General features: G+C 38.0%; 1 protein-coding gene across 2 annotated transcripts in view; it reads left to right on the plus strand.

The window, feature by feature from the left end:
• The window catches only part of EXOC2 (exocyst complex component 2), a 256,076-nt gene that overhangs the window by 73,433 nt on the left and 156,566 nt on the right, over positions 1-26,077 (plus strand). For both annotated transcript variants that reach the window (XM_054591988.1, XM_054591989.1), the window contains exon 4: positions 15,578-15,704. In XM_054591988.1, the coding sequence (XP_054447963.1) occupies positions 15,578-15,704 (127 nt within the window). The remainder of the gene's footprint in view (positions 1-15,577; positions 15,705-26,077) is intronic.

The raw sequence follows: 26,077 nt of genomic DNA on the forward strand, positions 1-26,077 counted from the left end.
CTAACATTTAAGTTTTTGATTCATTTTGAATTTATTCCTGTATGTGGTGTAAGAAGGTGGCCTAGTTTCATTTCTCTGCATCTATCTGTCCAATTTTCCCAGCACTATTTATTGACTAAACTCTCTTTATCCCATTATATGGGTTTATTTCTGGGCTCTCTATCCTGTTTCATTGTGTCTGTTTTTATGCCAGTACCAGGCTGTTTTGATTACTGTGGGCTTAGAGTATAGTTTCATATTAGGTAGTGTGATTCCCCCAGCTTTGTTATTCTTTCTCAGGATTGCTGTTGCTATGTGGGGCCTTTGTGGTTCCTAACAAATTTTTGAAATATTTGTTCTAGTTCTGTGAAATACACCACTGGTGTCTTGATAGGAATTGCAGTGAATCTATAGATTGCTTTGGGTAGCATGGATATTTTAATGATGTTAATTTTTCCTATCTATGAAAACATACGTACTTCCACTTATTTGTATCTTCTATTTATTTCTTCAATGTCTTATAAGTTTCTGAGTACTGGTCTTTTACATCCTTGGTTAGGTCCGAGGTATTTTATTCTTTTTGAAGCTATTATAAATAGGATTGTTTTCTTACTTTCCCTTTCTGTTAGTTCGTTATTGGCATATAAAAATGCAACTGATTTCTAGATATTAATTTTGTATCTTGCTACTTTGCTGAATTCGTTCATTAGTTCTGGTTATCTCAGTGGAACCTTTAGGTTCTCTATGTACAGTATCATGTAATCTGCAAATAAAGATAGTTTTACTTCTTTTCCAATTCGGATGACTTTCATTTCTTCTTCTTGTCTGATTGCTCTGGCTAGGACTTCCAGTACTATGTTGTGTAAGAGAGGTGAAAGTGGACATAGCTGTCTGTTCCAGATCTTAAGGGGAACGCTTGTAGTTTTTGCCTGTTGAGCATGATGCTGGCAGTGGGTTTGTCATATACAGTCTTTATTATGTTTAGGTATGATCCCCCCATTCCTACCTTGCTGAGAGGTTTTTTTTAAAAAAAATCATAAATGGGTGGTTGATTTTATCAAGTGCTTTTTCTGCATTTATAGATATGATCATGTGGTTTTTATCCTTCATTTTATTTATGTGGTGAGTCACATTTGTTGATTTGCAAATGTTGCACCAACATTGCATTTCCCGAATAAATCCCCCTTGATCAAGGTGTATGATATTTTTGATGCACTGCTGTATTTGATTTCCTAACATTTCATTGAGGATTTTAGTGTTTGTGTTTTTGAGGAATATTGGCCTATAATTTTCTATTTTTTGTAGTGTCTTTATCTGGTTTTGGAATTAGGATAATGCTGGGCTCACACTATGTGCTTGGGAGCTTTCCCTCTGCTTGAATTTTATGAAATAGTTTGAAAAGGTTAGGTGTTAGTTTTCTGAAGGTATGGTACATTCACCTGTGAAGACATCTGGTCCAGGACTTTTGTTTGTTGGGAGTTCTTTGATTACTGCTTCAATTTTAATAGGTGTAATCTGTCTATTGAGATTCTCTGATTCTTCCTTATTTATTTTTGGGAGAGTGTATATTTCTAGGAATTTATCCATTTTGCCCAGGTTGTCCAGTTCATTGACATATAGTTGTTCATAATATTTTCTTACAACCTTTGTATTTCTCTGGTATTGGTTGTTATTTCTCCTCTTTCATTTCTGATTATGTTTATTTGGGTTCTTATTCCTTATTTTTTTTTTTTTTGATGCGTCTGTTTAAAGGTTTGTCCATTTTGTTTATCTTTTCAAAGAACCAGGTCTTGGATTCTCTGATCTTTTATATCATTTTTTAAGAATTTATTTTGTTTATTTCTGCACTGATCTTTATAATTTCTTTTACTCACTTGGGCTTTTTTTGTTATTCTTTCTCGAGTTCCTTTAAGTATAAAGTTAGATTGTTTATTTGAGCTTTGTCTTGTTTTTTGAGATAGGCCTGTAATGCTATGAATTTTCCTCTTCGGATTGCTTTTGCAGTGTCCCACAGATTTGGGTTGTTGTATTCTCATTCTCATTTGTTTCAAAGAATCTTTTAATTTCTTCCTTGACTTCATTGTTGACCCATTCATTATTAACATTTAGCTTCTGTGTCTTTGTCTGCTTTTCAGTGTTATTCTTGTGATTCCTAGTTTCATAGCATTGTGGTCAGAGAAGATGCTTGATATGCTTTCAGTCTTCTCAAATTTATTGAAACTTATTTTGTGTCTAATATGTGGTTTGTCCTGAAAATTTTCCATGTGCAGTTGAAAAGTATGTATATTTTGTTGCTTTGGGATGAAATGCTCTGAACATATCAAATAAATCCATTTGAACTAATATGACATTTAGGGCCACTGTCTCCTTGTTGGTTTTCTGCCTGGAAGATCTATCCATTGAAATCAATGGGGTGTCAAAATTCCAATTATCACTGTGTTTATGTCACTCCCTTTATGTTCATCAAGATTTACTTTACATATTTAAGTGCTCCTGTGTTGGGTGCATAAATGTTTACTAGGGTTATATCCTCTTTTTGGATTGTTCCCTTTATCATTATGTAGTACCCTTCTTTGTCTCTTACGATAGTCTTGGTTTTAAAGTCTTTTTTGTTGTATGTAAGTATTGGTACCCCAGCTTTTTTCCTTTCCATTTTCATGAAATATGTTTGTCCCTTCTTTTACATTCAGTCTGTATTTATCTTTTAATCTGAGTTGGGTCTCTTGGAGGCATCATATACATAGGTCTTGTTTTCTTATTCTTTCAGCTACACTCTGTCTTTTGGTTGGAACAGTTAAGCCATTTACATTCAAGGTGATTTTTGATGGATATATATTTAGTTCCATATTACTGTTAGACTATTTTCCTGTTGTTGTTTTTGTTGTTGTATTCTTCTTCTTTCTCCTCCTCCCTTTATCCCTCCTCCTCCTCCTCTTCCTCCTTCTCCTCCTCCTCCTTCTCCCTCCTCCTCCTTCTCCTCTTCCACCTCCCCCCTCCCCCTCCTCCTTTTCTTCTGCTCCCTTTAATGTTTATTGCATACTGATTTGTTGTTAACAAACTCCTTTAGCTTTTTTGATCTGAGAAGCTCCTTATTTCTCTTTAACCTTTAAATGATAGCCTTGCTGGGTAAAGTAGCCTTGGTTGTAGGTCCTTGCTGTTCATCACCTTGAATGTTTCACACCACTCCCTTCTGGCCTGAAATGTTTTTGTTGAAAAGTCAGATTACAGTGAAATTGGTGCTCCTTACATATAACTACCTGCTTTCTTTTGTGGCTTGAAGGTTTCTCTCCTTGCCTTTAAACCTTGCCCTTTTAATTATGATGTGTCTCGGTGTTACATCTCTTTGGGACCAACTTGTCTGGGACTTGCGGAGCTTCCTGGACTTGTTTGTCTTTTTTTTTTTTCTGTCAGGAAGTTTTTCGTCATTATATTTTAAAATAGCTTCTGGATCCCTGCTCACTCTCTTCTCCCTCTGGTTTTCCGATGATGCAATGTTGTTACACTCATGGTCTCCAAAATGTTTCTTAACTTCTCCTCATTTTTAAAAAATTTCTTTTTTATTTTTGCTGCTCTACCTGGGTTTATTTTTTCTTTCTACTTTGTCCTCCAAATCATTGATTCGATCCTCTAGTTTATCTAACCTACTGTTATTCCTTCCAGTATATTACTTATTTGAGATAGTGCATTCCTTATTTTTAACTCATCCTTTTTTTTATGGTTTCTAGTCTTTTTCATGCTTATTATCCTTATTATCATTTCTTTAAACTCTCTATCTGATAAATTGATTGCCTCCAGTTCATTCTTCTGGAGAATTCTCTTGTTTTTTTTTTTTTTTTATTTGGGGTTTGTTTCTTTATCTTCCTATTTAGGCTGCTTCTTTGTATTTGTTTCTATGTACTAGGTGGATTTGCGAAGACTCTGGTTCAGTCCTTTGTCAGGTGCTGCTTATTACTGGCTATGGGCAATCTCTTTGGAGGTGTCAGCTATCCACAGCGTGTGGCTCCCTTTCCTCAGCCTGTGTGTGTGCTAAAAGAACCCGGGTGCGTATTAAGGATGGTTTTTACCAGCACTGAACCCAGAGGAGGGCTAGCCTAAGTCACAGAGCTCCCAGAGAACCAGAGAACCCAGAGCTTCCTGAAACCTAATCAGTGATACAGTCTCAAGCTGTACCTAGTGGCCAAGCTGAACCTCCACAAGCTAGGGTAAGAGTAATTCCTGTGAGCAGGGCCATTGCTTTCCCTTAAGATGATGTCACTTGGAGAAGAGTGTTCTCTCTGAGAGATGGCTTCTGCAATACTGGGAATGACTCAGCACAGGGGTCCTGGTGACTGTTCCTTCACTTCTCTCCCCAGAGTTACCAGCCCCAGACTCTCCTTATGCATCTGTGGCCCACTCTGTCTTTGCTTTGCTGGAGTCCAGGGTAAGTGGCTGCACACAGAATTTTGTGTGTTGACCCCTTAAGAGGCTCTCAGTCTCCAGCCACTTCTCGCTGGAAGACAGAAATCCTGCTGCTGGACACTATCTGTGTTCCTTTCCTGGTTCAGGTGATGTAGGCTGGGGAGTCCAGCTTGGGGTTTAGACCCCACACTTCTCAGGGGGAACGCTCTGGCCGCTGAAATATACCTTTTGAACTTCAACTGCCACTGTGGGAGCCCTCTTCTGCCTCCTCCACACTCATTACCACTCACGTTGTGGTAATGTAGTTTCTTCTGTCTGTCCTTGGTTGTAAGGCTTTTCTCTGCTAATGTTAAGTTGGTTATTCAGGATGATTTCTCTACAATTTAGTTGTAATTCCACATTGGTCCTGGGAAGAGGTTCGTGTACCTTTCACTTACTCCTCTCCCATCTTGGGTCTCCCTATATATTGATTTCATTGCGGCTAATGTCTTTTTATTTTCATATTTCTACTTTCTTTAACCTTTATGATATATTTAAGTGTTTAGTACTCTATTCTGAACAAGGGTTGATATTTCCTGCTTCTGTCTGTTTTGCTCATAGTTTTGTAACCTCATGCTTTTTTTGTTTCAAGTAGATTACCTTTCAGCATTTCTTTGCAGTTCTTGTGGTTGTAAAGTCTCTCAGCTTCTGTATGTCTGGGAAATTATTTTTTCTTTATATCTAAAGCATAACTGCTATATATTTTTCTGGCTTATGATTTCTCCCTTTGAATATTTGGTTACTCTATATCCTAACTTCAGCTTCTCTACTGAAAAATTGGTTAATGTAATGATATTTCCTTGGTAGGTTACTGTTGTCTTTTCTTTGCTGTCATGGAAACCCTTTCCTTGTCATTAAGTTTTGACAGTTTTAATATAATGTGCCTTGGAGAAGGACTTTGTGGATTGAGATAATTAGGTGTACTGCTGGCTTTTTGGATTTGGGGATCCAGTTCTTTCTATAGTTTTGGGATATTCTCATTGATTGTTTGTTTGAATAGGCTCTTGTTACGTTCTTCAGCTCTTTTCCTGCTTCTCTACCCAAGAGTTGTAATTGTTATTTCTAATGAGTCAGATAGTTCTTGCAGAATTCTCTTTATCTTTTTTTACTTTTGTGTATCTCTTCTTCTACCTGAGTCATCAATTGCTAAATTACAGTTTTCTGTATCAGTAATCCTCCTCCTCTTTGTGGTCAGCTGTATTTCCTAAACTTGCAAAGATTCCTTATTTTTTAATGCATTTTTCAGCTCGAGAATTTCTGTTTAAGTCTTTCTCATAGTTTCACTGTCTTTGATGAAGTAGTCCTTTAGTTCATTGATTTTATTTCTGAGATTACTGAATTGTGTTTCTGAGATTTCCTGTATCTCTCGTTCTTTCAAAACTGCAGTCTTGAATTCTGTTATTTATTTATTTTTATTTTGTTTTTTTATTCTTCAAACATATTTATCTCCATTGTCCCACCACTTAGCCCTGCCCCACCCACCCCCAAATACTACCCTCAGTTCTTCCCCACTTTGGCTTTCTCCGTGTGTCCTTTACATATGTTCCTTGATTTGACCCTTCCCGTTACTTTCCCTGACACCCCCCCTCCTTGCACCCCCTCATTACCGTCAGTTTCTTTTTTTCTTTCAATGTTGCTGGTTATATTTTCCTTGTTTGTTTGTTTTGTTGATTAAGTTCCACTTACAGGTGAGATCATATGGTATTTGTCTTTCACCCCCTGGCTTATTTCACTTAGCATAATGCTCTCCAGTTCCATCCATGCTGTCGTGAAGGGGAGTAGCTCTTTCTTTCTCTCTGCTGTGTAGTACTCCACTGTGTAAATGTACCATAGTGTTTTGATCCACTCATTTACTGATGGGCACTTAGGTTGCTTCCAGCACTTGGCTATTGTAAATTGTGCTGCTGTGAACACTGGGGTGCGTAGGTTCTTTTGAATTGGTGTTTGGGGATTCTTAGGGCATAATCCCAGCAGTGGAATCGCTGGGTCAAAAGGCAGTTCCCTTTTTAGCTTTTTGAGGAAATTCCAAACTTTTCCGCAGTGGCTGCACCAGTTTGCATTTCCACCAACGGTGTACTAGGGTTCCCTTTTCTCCACAGCCTCGCCAGCACCCGTAGTTGATTTGTTTATGATGGCCATTCTGACTGGTGTGAAGTGGTATCTCATTGTTGTTTTAATGTGCATTTCTCTGACTGCTGGTGATGCTGACCATCCTTTCGTATGTCTCTGAGCCCTGTGTATGTCCTCCTTGGAGAAGTGTCTGTTGAGGTCCTTTGCCCATTTTTTAAATTGGATTGTTTGTCTTCCTGGAGTGGAGTTGTGTGGGTTCTTTATGTATTTTGGAGATCAAACCCTTGTCCAAGGTATCATCGGCAAATATATTTTCCCATGCGGTTGATTCCCTTTTCATTCTGCTGATGTTTCTTTAGCCGTGCAGAAGCTTTCATTTTGATGATGTCCCATTTGCTGATTCTTTCCTTTATGTCCCTTGCTCTAGAGGGCATATCGGTGAAAATATTGCTGCGTGGGATATCTGAGAGATTCCTGCCTATGTGCTCCTCTAGGGTTTTTATGGTGTGGTGACTTATATTTGAGTCTCTTATCCATCTTGAGTTTATTTTTGTGTATGGTGTAAGTTGGTGGCCAAATTTCAATCTTCTGCATGTAGCTGTCGAGCTCTCCCAATACCATTTGTTGAAGAGGCTACTTTTACTCCATTTTATGCTTCTGTCCCCTTTGTCCAATATTAATTGACCATAGAGACGTGGGTTTATTTCTGGGCTCTCTGTTCTGTTCCATTGATCTACGTGCCTGTTCTTATGCCACTACCAGACTGTTTTGATTACAGTGGCCATGTATAGTTTGATGTCAGGTATTGTGATCCCTCCTACTTTGTTCCTCTTTCTCAAAATTGCGGTGGCAATTTCGAAGAAACACACTGACAGTAGGGGATTTTACAGCAACACACTGACAGTAGGGGGGTTTTAACACCCCACGGTCAAAAATGGATAGATCTTACAAACAAAACATAAACAAGGATGTTGTGGAACTGAATGACGTATTAGATTAATTGGACTGAACTGACATATATAGAACCTTTCATCCCAAAGAAGCAAAATACACATTCTTTTCAAATGTGTATTTGAAATGACCCCAAATACGGGGTCATTTCTGGTTCTCTGTAAATTTTTGAAATGTTTGTTATGCGTCATTGAAATGCGTCATTGGTATTTTAGTAGAGATTGCGTTGAATCTATAAATTGCTTTGGAGAGTATGGACATTTTGATGATGTTAATTCTTCCAGTCCATGATCACGGTATATGCTTCCCTTTATTTTGTCTTCCTTAATTTCTTTATTCAATGTGGTACAGTTTTCTGCGTACAGGTCTTTTACCTCCTTGGCTAAGTTGACACTTGGTTATTCCTAGGTACTTTAGTTTTCTTGTTGCTATAGCAAGTGGGATTTTTCTCTTGATTTCTGATTCTGATATTTCATTGTTGGTGTACAAAAATGCCTTAGTTTTCTGAATATTGACTTTGTATCCTGCTGTTCGGCCAAATTCACTTAATAGGTTGAGTAGTTTTTTTTGGTGGAGTCTGTGGGGTTTTCTATGTACACTATCATGTCATCTGCAAACAATGGTAGTTTTACTTCCTCCTTCCCAATTTGGATGCCTGTTACTTCTTTTTCTTGTCTGATTGCTGAGGCTAGGACCTCCAGGACTGTGTTGAATAGAAGTGGTGAAAGCAAACATCCTTGTCTTGTTCCTGATCTTAGTGGGAAAGCTTTTAGTTTTTGCCCATTGCATATGATGTTGGCTGTAGGTTTCTCATATATGGCCTTTATTATGATGAGGTATGCCCCCTTTGTTCCCACTTTGCTGAGTGTTCTTATCATAAATGGATGCTGTGCCTCATCAAATGCTTTTTCCGCATCTATTGATATGATCATGTGGTTTTTGTGTTTCCTTTTGTTTATGTGATGCATTACGTTTATTGATTTGCAAATATTGAACTATCCTTGCATGCCTGGGATGAATCCCTCTTGGTCATGGTCGATGATCTTTTTAATGTATTGCTGGATGGGGTTTGCCAATACTTTGCTGAGGAATTTAGCGTCTGTGTTCATCAGCAATATTGGCCTCTGTAGCTCTCTTTCTTGGTTGTGTCTTTATCTGGTTTGGGGATTAGGATGATGCTGGCCCCATAGACAGAGTTTGGGAGTCTTCCCCTCTTCCTGGGTTTTTTGGAATAGTCTGGGAAGGACAGGGGTTAGCTCTTCCTTAAATGTTTTGTAAAATTCTTCTGTGAAACCATCCGGTCCAGAGCTTTTGTGTACCGGGAGTGTTTTGATTACTGCTTCAATTTCACCAGCTGTTACTGGTCTGTTGAGGCTTTCTGCTTCTTCTTCATTCAGTGTTGGAAGGGTATATTTTTCTAGAAATTTGTCCATTTGATCGAGGTTTTCAAATTTCTTGGCACATAATTGTTCATAGTAATTTCTTACAGTCCTTTGTATTTCTGTGGTATCAGTTGTTATTTCTCCTCTTTCATTTCTGATATTATTTATTGGGGTCCTCACCCCTTTTTCTTGGTTTGTCGATTTTGTTTATCTTTTCAAAGAACCAGCTCCTGGATTGGTTGATCCTTTGAATTGTTCTTTTCGTCTCTATGTCATTCAGTTCTGCTCTGATCTTGAGTATTTCCTTTCTTCTCCTCGCTCTGTTTCTCCAGTTCTTGAAGCTGTACGGTTAGGTGGTTTATTTGAAATGTTTCTGTCTTTTTTCAGTAGGCTGTAGTGCTGTCAACTTCCCTGTAGGCAGGACTGCCTCCCCTAGGTTTTGGACTGTTGTGTGTTCATTTTCATTGGTTTCCAGAATCTTCTTTGATCTCATTATTGGCCCATTCATTGTTTAATAGCATGGTGTTCAGTCTCCATGAGTGTGAATGTTTTTGAGTTTTTTCCTTGAGGTTGGTTTCTAGTTTCAAGCCCATGTGGTCTGAGAAAAAATGCTTGTTATGATTTCAGTTGTCTTGAACTTGTTGAGGCTTGTTTTGTGTCCTGTCATGTGGTCTGCCTTTGAAAATGTTCCATCTGCATTTGAAAAGAATGTGTATTTTGCTTCTTTGGGATGAAAGGTTCTATATATGTCAGTTCAGTCCAATTGATCTAATGCGTCGTTCAGTTCCACAATATCCTTGTTTATGTTTTGTTTGTAAGATCTATCCATTTTTGACCGTGGGGTGTTAAAATCCCCTACTGTCAGTGTGTTGCTGTCTATATCTTTCTTGAAGTCCTCCAAGATTTTCCTTCAATGCTTAGGTGCTCCTCTGTTGGGTACATACAGATTTACAATGTTTATGTCTTCTTGATGGAGTCTTCCTTTGAGGATTACGAAGTGTCCTTCTGGGTCTATGGCCTTTGTTTTGAAATCTGTTTTGTCAGATAACAAGTATTGCTATCTCTGCTTTTTTTTCCTGTCCATTTGCTTGGAAACTTTTTCCCATCCCTTTACACTCAGTCTGTGTAGGTTCTTTGTTCTGACGTGGGTCTCCTGTAGGCAGCATTTGTGTGGGTCATGTTTTCATATCCACTCAGCTATCCTGTGTCTTTTGATTGGGGCATTTAATCCACTTACTTTCAAAGTTACTATTGATAGGTTCTTGTTCATTTTTCCCCTTAGTACCCATGTTCCTCACTTTCTCACTCTTTTTCTTCATCTTCTTAAAGCAGTCCCTTTAGCATATCTTGTGGTGCTCCTTTGGTGGAGGTGTATTCTTTTAGCCTTCTCTTGTCTGGGAAACTCCTTATTTCACCTTCCATTTTAATTGAGAGCCTTGCCGGGTAGAGCAGTCTTGGTTGCAGGTCTCTGCTTTTCATATCTTGGGATATTTCTTGCCATTCCGTTCTGGCTTGTCGTGTTCCTGTTGAGAAGTCTGCTGCTAGCCATATCGGGGCTCCCTTGTATGTTACTACCTCTTTCTCCCTTGCTGTCTTTAGGATTCTCTGTTTGTCTTTGATATTTGCCATTTTGATGATGATGTGCCTTGGAGTGGGCCTCATTGGGTTCCTCGTGAATGGGACCCTCTGTGCTTTCTGGATTTGCGTGACTTTTTCTCTCCTCCAATTAGGGAAGTTCCCCATCATTACTTTTTCAAACAGGTACTCTATGCCTTGCTCCTCTTCTTCTCCTTCTGGTATCCCTATTATACGGATATTCTTACGTTTCAGGTTGCCCTGCATTTCCCTACATGCCTCTTCATTCTTTTTGAGTCTTTTTTCATTTTCTTGCTCTTTCCGGGAGCTGTCTCCTACCGTGTCCTCCAGCTCACTGATTTGATCCTCTGCTTCACCAAGCCTGCTTTTCATTCCTTCTGTTGTGTTCTTTAGTTCTGAAATTGTGTTCTTCATTTCCTCTTGCCTCTTCTTGATAGTTTCTGTGTCCTTTTTCATGCTGATACAGTTTGCAGTAAGTTCCTCGTAGTTTCCCTGTAGTTTTTGGTAATTCTCTTTGAGCTCACTGAGCTCACTGAGCTTCCTTAGGACCATTGTTTTGAACTCAGTATCTGATAGTTTACTTGACTCTATTGCATTCAGTTCCCTTTGTGGGGATTTCCCTCCTTTCCCTTCAATTGGGGGTTGTTTCTTTGTCTTCCCATTATTTGTGAGACTCTTCTGTTTTTGCTTCTGCTTCTTAAATTGATCTATCTTGACTTCCTGACTTTGTGGTGTGTACTTCTGTGGTAGGAAACTGCTCTGTTTTCTTTCTGGATCTGTCTCTGATGATGTCAGCTGTTGACCCCGTCTGACCTTAGGCAGTCTTTTAGAGACTCCCAGGAATATGCTCTCCGTGGCTGTCTCCTCCAGTTGTTAGTCTAGTCACTCTGCCCTCAGCAGTCAGGCTTCAGCACCACAGGGCGGGGCCGAATCCCTCCTGTGGGTGGGGTTATTGTGTCCTTTCTGTGGGTGGGGTTATTGTGTCCTTTCAAGCTGCTGCCACTCAGGATAGTGGTCTGCCTGAGCAAGACAACTGCTCCCGTATGGGGGAGGAGTCAGCCCCGGGACCCCACCGGCTACCCTCTCAGTTCTCTGCCCAGTGCCTCGGTTTCCAGACTCTCCTCAAGCGTGTCTAGACTACTTTGCGCCCCCTTTAGCCAGGGATCTATTATCTGTGACTGCCGTTCTGTACTCAGCAGTCATGCTTAAGCACGAGCGGGCCAGGGCAGAGTCCCTCCTGGGGCAGGGCTATTGCGTCCTCTCACACTGAGCAAGACAGCTGCTCCCGTACGGGGAAGGCGTCAGCACCGGGACCCCACCAGCTACTCTGTCAGTTCTCCCTCCAGCGCCTTCTTCCCCAGTTTCTCCTCAGGCAGCTGTAGCCCACTTTGCCCCCGCCTTTGCCCGAACCCAGGGTAAGTGACTGCCAATAAAAATTTTTGCTTTGGCCCTTTAAATGGCTCTTTGCATGTGCAGCTGCCCGTCTGTTGCAGAGAGCAACCCTGTGGCTTTTCTCAGCCGGCTGTTATCTGTGCTCTCTTTGGGCTCTCATGCCTTAGGCTGGAAATCCCCGCCTGTGGTTCAGCCCCCACTCTTCTCAGGGCGATCCAATTGGCCGTTTAAACATCCTTCTGTGCTGCCGCCTGTGGGCGCCCAGCCTGCCTTCTCAAGTCTGCACCGCACTCCTTACCAGTTAGGTTGCGCGAACGCTGATTATTCTGACTGTCTGAGTTTTCAAGGCTCCTCTCTCGCTATTGTTCAGTTGTTTGTTCAAGGTGATTTCTCCGCAATTTAGTTTTAATTCTAGATTGGTCCTCGGAGGACGACAGTGTGTCTTCCCTTCACGCCTTCATTGTCTTGGATAGCCTGAAGTCTCTGGTATTGAAATCACAGTGTGTCATATGTTATGTTCATATTCTGTACATTTTTATTTTCTTTTTAAATTCTTTTTTTACCATGTGTATTTATTGTTTTTGTCATGTTATTTCTGCTTGAACATCTGTGAAAACTTTTTAAGAACGTTTTTGTCATTTCACTGTTTAGTAGGTTTATAAGTAGATGTCTTTGTCTTGTTTTATATTAGGTTTTACAGTAGTGCATGTTTTTATTTTTCTCACCTGCTTTCCTATGGCTTCTAGGATCTTTGTGCAGCTTTATAGCCTGTGTCATGGAATATGCCCTGTATTACCTAAGGAGGTGGATATCCCTTCCCCACCTGGGTGTTGGCATACCACTCCCATAGGTTGAAAGTGGTGGGCTGTGTATTTTTTGAATATTCTCAGTACCCCCCGCCCCGCCCCTGTTTAGGTAGCCAGAAGCTGACAGTCAAGCAATTTTGTCAGGTTTGACCGAGCTTCTACCAGATTGCATGGAGATGGGTGCAGGAGGGTTTGGTGAGGTAAGTGGTTTTATGAGTTTGCCGTTCTGCTGTTCCCCATGTACTTAGCCATAATGAATACTCACGACTTAGACTGGATGTTTTCTCAGTGCTTTTTCACTTCCAAGTGAAGACTTTGCTGCTTGCAACGACACAGGTGTGGGCGGGTTGTCGCATTTGAGGAATCCCTTGTCTGGTGGTTGACTATGGAGCTGTTTGACGCTTTGCACTGTTTCTCTGACCCTCATGCTGGGCTTCACCTCGTTATGTGTCAGTTCCTCAGGCGTGATTGCTGTTTCTGCCCTTCTGGTTGTCCAGCAGTAGTTGTACTTTACCTCTTCACTGTTACGGCCTCAACAGGCACAGAAGTGCTTATGACTTCTGTCTCTGTCCCCTCCCTCTTCTGTCTCTCTGTTTGCTGAGATGCATCCTCGTTTAGATGTCTCAGATGTTTTTCTCTGTTCAGCAGAGAATCCTTTGTTGAATTATAGCTGTCTAATTTGTAACTTTAAGGGAAGAGATCTGGAGGCTCTCTCATGGCTGCTATGCTGATAAGCAATAACTTTTTTCTCATAGCCATTTTTGTGCTTTGGCCATCCCCCCCTTCCTGAAATAAGAATAATTTGAAATTCATCTTTTTCATCCTACAATGTCTTCCATATAGCCAGTACTTGATTAATATTTGTATAATGTAGGAATATCAGAGGTGTAATTAAACCCAGGCCATACTTCTCTCTGTATAGAAAAGTAAATAATTTTACAAATTGTTTTTGTTTTCTTAGTGTAGAGCTTTTCTGAAGCATTATCTTTCCCATTCCTAGTTTTCTTTATCAATAAAAATTTGAGGAATTTAAGGGAAACTTGAAAATGGAATTTATGTATATGTACATGTATGTGTATGCATGCATTCAGAGTCTGTCTAGAAAAAGTCCAGCCATGGTTAATATAATGAGAAAGGTTTGTGCGACATTGATGTTACTTGGTAGCCAAGGAGGGTGGACTGGAATGCTCACGTGTGAACAATGATGACTTCACAGTACTGGTCAGTGGGGACAGTAGACGCCATTGAGTGAGCATGTGTACCATGTGGCCATCAAATTCAAAATTACTGAGCGAGTAGAGCAATGAGTCTGCATCAGATTTTGCATTAAGATTGAACATTCCTCCATGGAAACTATTCGGATGCTTCAGAAGGCTCTTGGGGACAATGCAATGAGTTCAGTGCAAATAAAAGTGTGGCACAAATACTGCAAGCAACGAAGATCCATAACTGAGAGTGCAAGAACTAAAAGATCTGGGGATTACAACAACTACTGTGTCTGAAATTTTGACACAGGATCTTGGCATGAAACATGTTGTGACAAAATTCATTTTGTAGCTTCTGCAAGAGCAGAAGGAACATCGTGCTGCAGTTGCTAATGACTTGATTCAAACCGCTATCAATGAACCTGATTTGGCACCCTGCAACTTCCCAAGCTTTTTCCAAAACTAAAATAACCTTTGAAAGGAAGAAGATTTCAAACTGTTGATGAGATTCAGGAAAATACAACAGGGCAAATGATGGTGATTCCAACAAAGGATTTAACAGTATTTTGAACAGTGGAAGAGACACTGGGAGAACTATGTGAGGTCCCAAGGTGCCTGCTTTGAAGGGGACTGCAGTGTCATTGCTTTATGTACAATGTTTCTTGTAGTTTGTATCTTATTCAATAAATGCCTCTCTTGTTCATGCTATGTGGCTGGATACTTTCTGGACAAACCTCATGTATGTACATACATACATTATCACTGTTTTTATTTACTAATTTTAATTAACATTAAGAAAAAAAACTAACCTGAGAAATTAAATAAACTTGTTTTGTGTTTTCTAGAGGTATTTAACAGAATCTGGCATCATTTCATGTCATATTTATACAGAAGATAAACTGATTTGAAATTATAATATTAATTTTATTCTAACCCTCTACTCCTCCCATCTCAGGGCCTAACATAGTGTAGGGTAAGTAAAGGCTTATTTAACTGAACTCAGGAGTATCTAGACTTGAGCGTAACCTCTGATAGTCTTCTGTTACATATGGCAGAAATGTGGGTGCTGATAAAATTAGTGGTTTCACAAAGGTTCATACATCTAGAAGTTGCCTGGGATTAAATATCCTTCCTTCATGAAACCTTCCCAACCTCCAGCCTTGCCTCTCTGCTCATTGGCACTTGCCCATTTTCTATTGCAGCCGAGGTCTGGAGGTTCGTAAACTGGTAAGTTATCTTTGCCAAGATGCATGGCAAAGAGCCCAAAAGAAGGTACGATACTATTACCATTGGTTTTATTTTATTCACAGGTACTACCTATTCATTTTTTTTCTGAATCCTCGTCAGTTCCAGTACATAAGCTGTGCATTCCTTGAAGGGTATTTGACTGATTTCTTTATATAAGACATTATTGGATATTTTGTTGAATATATCAAATTGTACTGTTTTGTTTTTTGTAAAATACATTTGTTTCAGCAGGACTTTTTATCAGAGGCTTAATTTGTCTCCTCTATTGAATAATGTACAATGAAACCACGAGCCAAGTGGTATTATTTTTCGTTTTTCAAAATAGATACTTAATGTTTTAAATTAAACCACCAGATGTTAAAATTTTTTTTTTGAGCCTTGGTGTTCTCAAATCTCTTAAAAATTACCTTAGCATGCATCAAGATCCTGAGAAAATAAAGCAGTTTGCAAAACTTAGAAAGTACCTGGAGTTGTCTATATCTTACTAAGGATGTGCTCCTCTTTTTCATAGGTATTTTGGACCAGTCTGCTGTGTGGGTTGAGGAGATGAATTATTATGATATGCGTACTGACAGGAATAAAGGAATTCCTCCCTTGTCCCTACGTCCTGCTAATCCACTTGGCATTGAGATTGAAAAGTGAGTACCATCTTTCCTTATTTTCTTTATTTTCAGTTGATAAAAAGTTTTAAGTATTTAGACAGTGACCATTTCAGAAACATCCAGGGAAGCACAATTTAATATGCCTTCATTGTCGTAAGACTAGTGTTATTTCTGAAGCCTAGTCAGCTTTGCTACCAATGAATGGTCCCATTAAAACTTTTGGCAAAAACTACTTACTTTTTTAGTTTTTTGAATTTACATTTTGTAAAGAAGAAAAATACCTGAAAGTGTTTTCAAATTAATTTTTTTTCTTTATTTTTATTGTTGACACTATTACAGATGTTCCTATTTCCCTACCTTTGCTCACCTCAACTCAGTCCACACTCACTCTTCCCTCTGGCCATCACCACATGGTTGTCTGTGGCTCTGGGTTATGCATATGTGTTCTTTGGTGAATCCCATCATCATTTTTCATACAGTTCTCACTTTCCTCTCCCCTCTAACAGCTGTCAGCCTGTTATGTGTCCATAACTCTGTTTCTGTTTTGTTCGTCAGTTTATTTTGTTCATTAGGTTCCACATTTCAGTGAGATCATATGATATTCGTCTTTCTCTGACTGACTTATTTCATGTAGCATAATACTGTCTAGGTCCGTCCATGCTGTTTGTTGCAAAGGGTAAGATGTCCTTCATTTTTACAACCACGTGGTATTCTGTGTACCACAGCTTTTTTATCCATTCATCTACTGATGGTCATTTGGGCTGTTTCCAGATCTTGGCTATTGTAAATAATGCTGCTATGAAATAGGGGTGCATATAGTCCTTCGAATTAGTGTTTTGGGATTCTTAGTATATATTGCCAGAAGTAAGATCGCTGGGTCAAAAGGCAGATCCATTTTAATTTTTTGAGGAAACTACATACTGTTTTCCACACTGGCTGCACCAGTCTGTGTTCCCACCAACAGTGCATGAGGACTCCCTTTTCTCCATGTCCTCTCCAGCCTTCGTTGGTTGATTTTTTTATTGATAGTAGCCCATCTGGCAGGTGTGAGATGATATTTCATTGTGGCTTTAATTTGCATCTCTCTGATGATTAGTGACATTGAGCATGTTTTTCATATGTCTATTGGCCATCTGTATGTCCTCTTTGAGTAGTGTCTATTTAGGTCCTTTGCCCATTTTTTAATTGAATTGTTTATCTTCATGTTGTTGAATTGTATAAATTCTCTATATTTTTTGGTAATTAACCACTTATTAGATAAGCATTGGTGAATATGTTCTCCCATACAGTGGATTCCTTTTTTACATTGTTGATGGTTTCTTTTGCTATGCAAAAGCTTTTTAGTTTGATATAGTCTCATTTGCTTATTGTTTCATTTTTTCCTCTTGCCCTAGGAGACATATCAGGAAAAATATTAACTATGAGTTATGTCTGAGATTTTACTGTCTATGTTTTCTTCTAGGACATTTATGGTTTTGTGACTTATATTTAAATCTTTTATCCATTTTGAGTTATTCTTGTTTATGGTGTAAATTGGTGGTCTAGTTTTATTTTTTTGCATGCACCTGTCCAATTTTCCCAGTACCACTTGTTGAAGAGACTGTATTTACTCCATTATATGCTCTTGCCTCCTTTGTCAAGTATTACTTGACCATAAAGGCAGACCATAAAGGCATGGATTTATTTTTTCTGGGTCCTCTGTTCTGTCCATTCATCTATATGTGTGTTCTTACGCCATTATCAGTCCATTTTGATTATAATGGCCTTGTAGTATTGTTTGATAACAGGTATTGTGATCCCTCCAACTTTGTTCCTCTTTCTCAAGATTGCTGAGGCTATCTGGAGTATTTTAAAAAATCAAAGTATAGTTGATATACAATATTATATTAGTTTCTAGTGACTTTATAAAGTGATTACCATGACAGGCTAGTAACCTTCTGTTACCATACATTGTTATGATGTTCTGTATATTCCCTGTGCTGTGCATTACATTCTTATGATTTACTTATTTTATAACTGGAAATTTGTATATCTTAATCCATTCACATTTTCCACCCATACCCTACCCTTCTCCCCTGTGGCAACCCTTAGTTTGCTTCTGTTTCTATGTTTCTATTTCTGTTTTGTTTTCTTTATTTTGTTTTTTAGATTCCACTTAGAAGTCAAATCATGGTATTTATCTTTGTTTGTCTGACTTATTTCACTTAGTATAATAACTTCTAGGTTCAACCATGTTGTCAAGTGGCAAGATTCATTCATTTTTTTATGGCTGAGTAAATTCAGTTGTGTACTTATGTATTCACACCATATCTCATTTATTCACTCATCTCTCAATGGACACCTAGGTTACTTTTACAACTTGCCTATTGTAAATAACCTGCAGTAAACATGGGGGTTCATATACTGTTTTTCATTGTAGCTGCATCAATTACAGTTCCACAGCACTTACTATTTGAATAACTAATACTTTTAATGACATGAGAATTAATGCATTTTCTGGAGTTGATAAGTTTAAATGTTTAGATGGTACTTGAAATAAAAGTAGGATTTTTCCATGTGCCGGATGTTTTTTGAGAAAAATTTTAGAGTAAATAGGCCCAATGTAGCCTTCCCATTTTGTTAAAATTCTTGCTTATAATTCATACTTACTTACTTAACTAGAATTGTGGCAGGTGATATCTTTCAAGATGCCTTGTAATCAAATCTAACTTTTACAATTAGTACCTTTATCCTTACATCTTACTTGATCAATTTTTCTTATACCTTAATTGTGTCTTATTATCTAGTCTTAGTGATTCCGTTTATGCAGTGAAAAACAGTTTGTTTCTTTATACACACTTAATGAAGGTGACAAAATTTTTTTTTAACACTTTAACTATAGCTTTATTTTAGTTTTTTCTGGGAATGGAGAAAAGCCTCCACTAATCTTTATACTTAACCTTCAAGCCTACAGTTGAACACCATTAGTAATTCAAATAGTACACTTCTTTTTCACCTGCTGTTTACCCTTGACTGTGAGGGAAGCAATGCATGTTTGTCTTGGGAAGTTATCATGTGTTGAAAAAGTCTTGGGGCATGGTAGCTTTTAGTGAGCTTGGGCTCTCCCAGGTCACATCTTGTAGCTCTTTGGCCATATGGGTCAATCTGGAGCTGTTTTAAGGATGTCAGTACTATACAAATTAAGAGTTTAAGAATCAAGAAAGCCCAGAATAGCATGGTAATTGCTGGATATTTACTTGAGCACAGTTTCAGGTATGAATAGGCTTTGCAGTTGATTGTAAAACTTTTAATGGCCTGCTTCAATACTCTCAAAAACCCATTAGTTTCATTCCAAAGTCTGCCACAAAAGAAGTGTAGAGCAGAAGGGTCCTTTTGATTGTTCTTTTCATAAAGAAGAAACTGTTTTGTCCATGGGCACAGGAGTAAGACTATTGTATGAATTTTGTATGAGCGTTAGACAGAAGTATGAAAGTTAGGATTAAAGTGGATGTTTACTGTCGTAAAGTTCCTTAAATTTTATTTTGGCATATAACCCACTCCTTTATCTTCTCATGTCCTCTCACCTTTTGTCTTTATTTGTCCTGGTATTGCTGCTACCCATGAAGGGGGTTGGCTTGAACTCTCTCTAATAGCAGTTTTAAAAAATGGGTTTCAGGATAATAACATGCCTTCTTTTGATAATGTTGGTAACAGCAGCCAGAAATAATGGCTCTAAATGTGCTAGGCTCTGTAAAATTTTTCTTCTCTTTTTTCTGAGAGATTGTCTAATTTAGTCTGGAGGCATACTCTCAGTTTAAATCGTAGCTCTAGCGCTTACTGGTAGTATGACTTTGAGCAGGTTACTTCTCTTTGCTTTAGTTGGAGCACCTGTGTCATAGGGTGGTTGTGAGGATTCAGTGAATGAATAGTGCCTTAGAATAGTGTCTTGCTCATAGCAAATGATAAGTATTAGTCCTTATTACTATGATTTTTTGTTCTTTATGTATATGTACTATTCGGTGCTCTGCCACTTGGGAAAACAATCTTTTTTTCTTTTAATGATTATTAAGATTTTAGGATAATAAATTGTAATACAATCTTAGAAAAAGATTATGTATAGTAATTCAAGGAGAGAGTAAATGGTGACAGAATTAGCAATAATATTTCTTTTGAGCTGTTCCTTAAGTGTGAGTAGTAGGTGCTGAGCCATGGGATAAATACAGTTTTGGAAAAGGTAAGGTCATGATTCTTACACATACATAAAATAAACATGTGTCAGAGCTTTTACTTAATTCATTAGTTAATTGGGAAACCAGTGAAATATTAAAACCAGTTCAAAGGGAATTCCAGAGAACAGACATGGATAGGCAATGAGGAATGCTAAAAGATACAAAACTGGGTACTTCTACTGTGTGGTAATTAATTGCATCTTCACCTGACAAGGTACTTCTTTGGCCAGGGATTCCTGCTCATCATTAGCCATTACACAAGTTAACGTTTGTTTCTATAACAGAATTGTAAAATAGAGAAAAAGAAAGGCACAGATCCCTACAGAATTAGAAAATACTGGGAAGGCCCTCTGAACAGGGTTGTACACCCAGTAATCTTTGACTGTTTAAAGTCTACAATTTTTTCAGTTGAAAGAACAAGAGTATAGACATACAAGGAAGCAAGAATGTAAAAGGTGAAAGTGAGCCAAGAAGAGAATATTTTATTTTTGGTCAGAAAAATGCTCTTCCAGTTTTTTGTGTTTTGTTTTTTAAATACTATCAGGAAGAATGTGTTCACTTCTTTGAACTTCAATGTCAAATAAAGAGGTCTTATTTTAGAAAAAGAAGAGGACAGAAAAGGAGAAGCAGATGATAAATACTGGTGGTATATGTTTTATTTGCCCAAATCATTATTTTTTAGATAAGGTCTTTGGTTTTCATGGAGAATGGTGTTACATTTAGATTAGAATTCCTAAGAACATTTTCTTACTCTCTTTTATTTCTGTTTATTAATGTCATTTGGGGGTTTCTTTTATAATTCAAACACTGAAGAGAGCCTATTTTTAATATTTTACAAATATCATTGGAGGAAGAATAACAGTTTTAATATTACTTGCTTGTTGAAATATATTAATTGAGAAGATTTGAAGAATTATGACTGTGTGTAGTGGGATACTCAACTGTGGGCTTGATGAATTATCATTAAAGTAGTGAGGCTGCCTTTGGAAGATGAATCAACTCCTGGGATTTGCATTGTGAATGTTTGTGAAACTTCTATTCAGCTGACAGTCAAATGTACAGTGGGAAACAATGAGGGGTCCTGTAGGGCCTTGGCCAGTTTCTGAATATGAAAAAGTGAGAATAACAATAAAGCTTTCCTATTACTTTTCATGGTGAACAAAGTTTAATCAATATTTTATTAGTGTACCTAACATGCATACTTTCCTCTTGCAGCCCACAAGTTTAACAGCTGGCATTTATTGGCCTCCTTCTACTGTAAAAGTCATTCATATTCCTAAATTTTTAACTGATATTTGGCACACATGGTGCCTTGATACTTAGGAAAATGTTACTAATTGCTCAGAAAAAAAAATCACTTTGAACTGAGACTAGGATTTGCTGGTAAAAAGCCTGTATTTTTTATTTATGATACTGATTGTCACAAATGCATGTGTTCTTTGCATGGCTTAAAATATAACGGAAACAAACTATTTAAACTGAAAAAGAAGGTAAAAACAGGTTCATATTAATTAAAGTCTTTACTAGGTTTCATTTCTTAAAAGTACTATTTGCCTAACATGAGAATATTTATGTTTCTGGAAATAATACATATTTGAGAGTGAGGGCATAAAAACTGAGCTTTGCCTCTGTTTTTGTATCATCTACAGTTCTTTTTGTGGATCTGTTACCTGGGAATGGCTGTCTAGAGTAGTCAATTGATGCACCACTAATACCTGTTTTATTTCCACAGGGGCTTTATGGACAACAGAAATCTGATTTTTCTTCTCATCAGTTTGGCTTTCCAATAAAAAGAAAAGGTCACCACTTTTCTTGCTACATTTAGAAAACAAAGAAAGGTGGCAAAATAATTCTTATTATGACTGTAGAAGAGAAGAAACTTGGATAAATTTACCTTTTAGAAATTTCATAAAACAGATTGGTGGGTTGTGATATAGAGCCTAAGTCCAGAAACTATATCAGACCTAGGGGTCAGGGGGAAAGAAAATCACACAAAAACAAGTTTGTAATATTTAATACAACAGAGTGAAAACAATGGTGCTAACAACTTAAAGCTAAAAGAATTGAGTACAGTGTACACATTTTTCAAAAGAACAATCTAAACTTTCTTTTACTGGGTTAGCCTCTTCCACTCTTCATCGTCCTATCCGACAAATGAAGAAAATATGTTTTTTTGAGGCAAACACAGAATAACACAATTGTAATCATGTCTCACTCCATGTGGAATGATGAGAATTTCTCTTAAAATTATTCTTATTTTGCTTGCTCATGGCTCATTCTCATACTTGAAAGTGAAGCCAATATGTTAAAAAACATTCCTATTTTATCTGACTGCTCAGTCTATCTGGATCTTTCCATGACATGGTCTTAAATCATTATAGGTTTAAATTTAAATCTGTGCTTACATTGCCATGTAATAGAAAACATGTATTTTAAGGGTGGCAAAGGTTGTCAGCTTTTGAAACTTTTATGATTTTTTAATAAAACGATTTTATGCGTTTACATACTACAGTATGTGTTGCTTTCACTCTCCAAACTCCATGTCATTAGATTTAAAATGTAGATTTAGTTTGAATTATTCAGAATATGCCTTATTGACTTGTTAAGCCATCACTTCACTTGGTGGGCTAGAGCCTAAAATCCCATTATTGTGCGCAAACATTTGAGTTCTTTTTAACTCTCCATTAATGTAGTGCTTGTTCCTTACCTAACACTGTTATTAAGACTATTAGCAATTTTCTGCATTCTAAATCAGCTCTTCCCCCTTCTAACTTGCTAGATTTGCAGTTGTAGCTCTATTTCACACCGAAGATTTTCTGGTTCTCTATTTGACAATAGAAGTACCAGGTTCAAATCTTGACTATTTACATGCAACCTCTCTGAGGCTATATCCTCACTCTAATACAGGAATGTATAACTCACTGTGTTGTTATGAGAATCAAATATAATGATAGTTATGAAAATAGTCTGTAAAATATAAAAAAAAGTATAAAAAATAACAGCAAACAACATTTATGAGCACTTGTATGTCAGAAACTGCTAAGCCTTCCCCAGGGTTATACAGAAACATCTATCAAACTTCAAGATTGAACCTAGAGCCTATGCTCTAAACCGCTACTTACTACTTTTCCACCCATTTATAAATATGTCATGAATCATCTCAGCTTCTGCAAATAAGTTCTGAATAGAGCTTCATTGTTCATGGCATTTTCATTTATTGTCTGTGTTTTTTGTGGATCTTCTATTTCACATTCAGTTTGAGACGTGTAAAAGATCAGTGTATGTAGGCATATATTTTAAGATAGAATATTGAGTCAGGATGCCTTCAGCAGTAAGTAACAGAGAGTGAAAATTAACTTTGGCTTAAACGTAAAGATTTATTTTGTCATAATATACAAAGTCCAGAGGTGGTAGACTCCATGATTGGTTGAGTCAGTAACTTTGTAATGTATGACACCAAGATGTAAGGAGCCTGGGTTTGCTATTCTGCAGCCCTTAGGATAACACTGATGTCCTTTACCGTTGCAAAATGGCTTTAGTAATTTCTACTGTTGAAACAATAATAATAAACAATAAATAATAATATGATAAAGATATAATATTGAAACAAAATACAATACCAGTGAAACAAAGTAATGTGTAAAGGTAGGAAGATACTTTCTCATTTTGGTTCTCCTTAAGAGTATGGAGACTTCCGAAAAATGCTCCAGTAGATCTTTCCTCAGGCATCATTGGTCAAAACAAGATCACTCAATAAATAGGAGGAATATGATCAGCATGATTGGCTTAGAGTAATTGACATTTATTCAAGGAATGTACCAGTGACAGATTAAATGGGATTGTTTTCTCTGAGAAGGTAGAGAATGAATTTTTAAAAAAATTGTTTTTATTGTCCAAAAAAATTTGTCTCCATTGTCCCACCACTTAGCCCTGCCCCACCCACCCCCAAATACTACCCTCAGTTCTTCCCCACTTTGGCTTTCTCCGTGTGTCCTTTACATATGTTCCTTGATTTGACCCTTCCCGTTACTTTCCCTGACACCCCCCTCCTTGCACCCCCTCATTACCGTCAGTTTCTTTTTTTCTTTCAATGTTGCTGGTTATATTTTCCTTGTTTGTTTGTTTTGTTGATTAAGTTCCACTTACAGGTGAGATCATATGGTATTTGTCTTTCACCCCCTGGCTTATTTCACTTAGCATAATGCTCTCCAGTTCCATCCATGCTGTCGTGAAGGGGAGTAGCTCTTTCTTTCTCTCTGCTGTGTAGTACTCCACTGTGTAAATGTACCATAGTGTTTTGATCCACTCATTTACTGATGGGCACTTAGGTTGCTTCCAGCACTTGGCTATTGTAAATTGTGCTGCTGTGAACACTGGGGTGCGTAGGTTCTTTTGAATTGGTGTTTGGGGATTCTTAGGGCATAATCCCAGCAGTGGAATCGCTGGGTCAAAAGGCAGTTCCCTTTTTAGCTTTTTGAGGAAATTCCAAACTTTTCCGCAGTGGCTGCACCAGTTTGCATTTCCACCAACGGTGTACTAGGGTTCCCTTTTCTCCACAGCCTCGCCAGCACCCGTAGTTGATTTGTTTATGATGGCCATTCTGACTGGTGTGAAGTGGTATCTCATTGTTGTTTTAATGTGCATTTCTCTGACTGCTGGTGATGCTGACCATCCTTTCGTATGTCTCTGAGCCCTGTGTATGTCCTCCTTGGAGAAGTGTCTGTTGAGGTCCTTTGCCCATTTTTTAAATTGGATTGTTTGTCTTCCTGGAGTGGAGTTGTGTGGGTTCTTTATGTATTTTGGAGATCAAACCCTTGTCCAAGGTATCATCGGCAAATATATTTTCCCATGCGGTTGATTCCCTTTTCATTCTGCTGATGTTTCTTTAGCCGTGCAGAAGCTTTCATTTTGATGATGTCCCATTTGCTGATTCTTTCCTTTATGTCCCTTGCTCTAGAGGGCATATCGGTGAAAATATTGCTGCGTGGGATATCTGAGAGATTCCTGCCTATGTGCTCCTCTAGGGTTTTTATGGTGTGGTGACTTATATTTGAGTCTCTTATCCATCTTGAGTTTATTTTTGTGTATGGTGTAAGTTGGTGGCCAAATTTCAATCTTCTGCATGTAGCTGTCGAGCTCTCCCAATACCATTTGTTGAAGAGGCTACTTTTACTCCATTTTATGCTTCTGTCCCCTTTGTCCAATATTAATTGACCATAGAGACGTGGGTTTATTTCTGGGCTCTCTGTTCTGTTCCATTGATCTACGTGCCTGTTCTTATGCCACTACCAGACTGTTTTGATTACAGTGGCCATGTATAGTTTGATGTCAGGTATTGTGATCCCTCCTACTTTGTTCCTCTTTCTCAAAATTGCGGTGGCAATTTCGAAGAAACACACTGACAGTAGGGGATTTTACAGCAACACACTGACAGTAGGGGGTTTTAACACCCCACGGTCAAAAATGGATAGATCTTACAAACAAAACATAAACAAGGATGTTGTGGAACTGAATGACGTATTAGATTAATTGGACTGAACTGACATATATAGAACCTTTCATCCCAAAGAAGCAAAATACACATTCTTTTCAAATGTGTATTTGAAATGACCCCAAATACGGGGTCATTTCTGGTTCTCTGTAAATTTTTGAAATGTTTGTTATGCGTCATTGAAATGCGTCATTGGTATTTTAGTAGAGATTGCGTTGAATCTATAAATTGCTTTGGAGAGTATGGACATTTTGATGATGTTAATTCTTCCAGTCCATGATCACGGTATATGCTTCCCTTTATTTTGTCTTCCTTAATTTCTTTATTCAATGTGGTACAGTTTTCTGCGTACAGGTCTTTTACCTCCTTGGCTAAGTTGACACTTGGTTATTCCTAGGTACTTTAGTTTTCTTGTTGCTATAGCAAGTGGGATTTTTCTCTTGATTTCTGATTCTGATATTTCATTGTTGGTGTACAAAAATGCCTTAGTTTTCTGAATATTGACTTTGTATCCTGCTGTTCGGCCAAATTCACTTAATAGGTTGAGTAGTTTTTTTGGTGGAGTCTGTGGGGTTTTCTATGTACACTATCATGTCATCTGCAAACAATGGTAGTTTTACTTCCTCCTTCCCAATTTGGATGCCTGTTACTTCTTTTTCTTGTCTGATTGCTGAGGCTAGGACCTCCAGGACTGTGTTGAATAGAAGTGG

Source organism: Pteronotus mesoamericanus, unplaced genomic scaffold (assembly GCF_021234165.1).
Source record: "Pteronotus mesoamericanus isolate MK-2021 breed Mesoamerican mustached bat unplaced genomic scaffold, CSHL_Meso_final scaffold_31, whole genome shotgun sequence".
Lineage (NCBI taxonomy): Eukaryota > Metazoa > Chordata > Mammalia > Chiroptera > Mormoopidae > Pteronotus > Pteronotus mesoamericanus.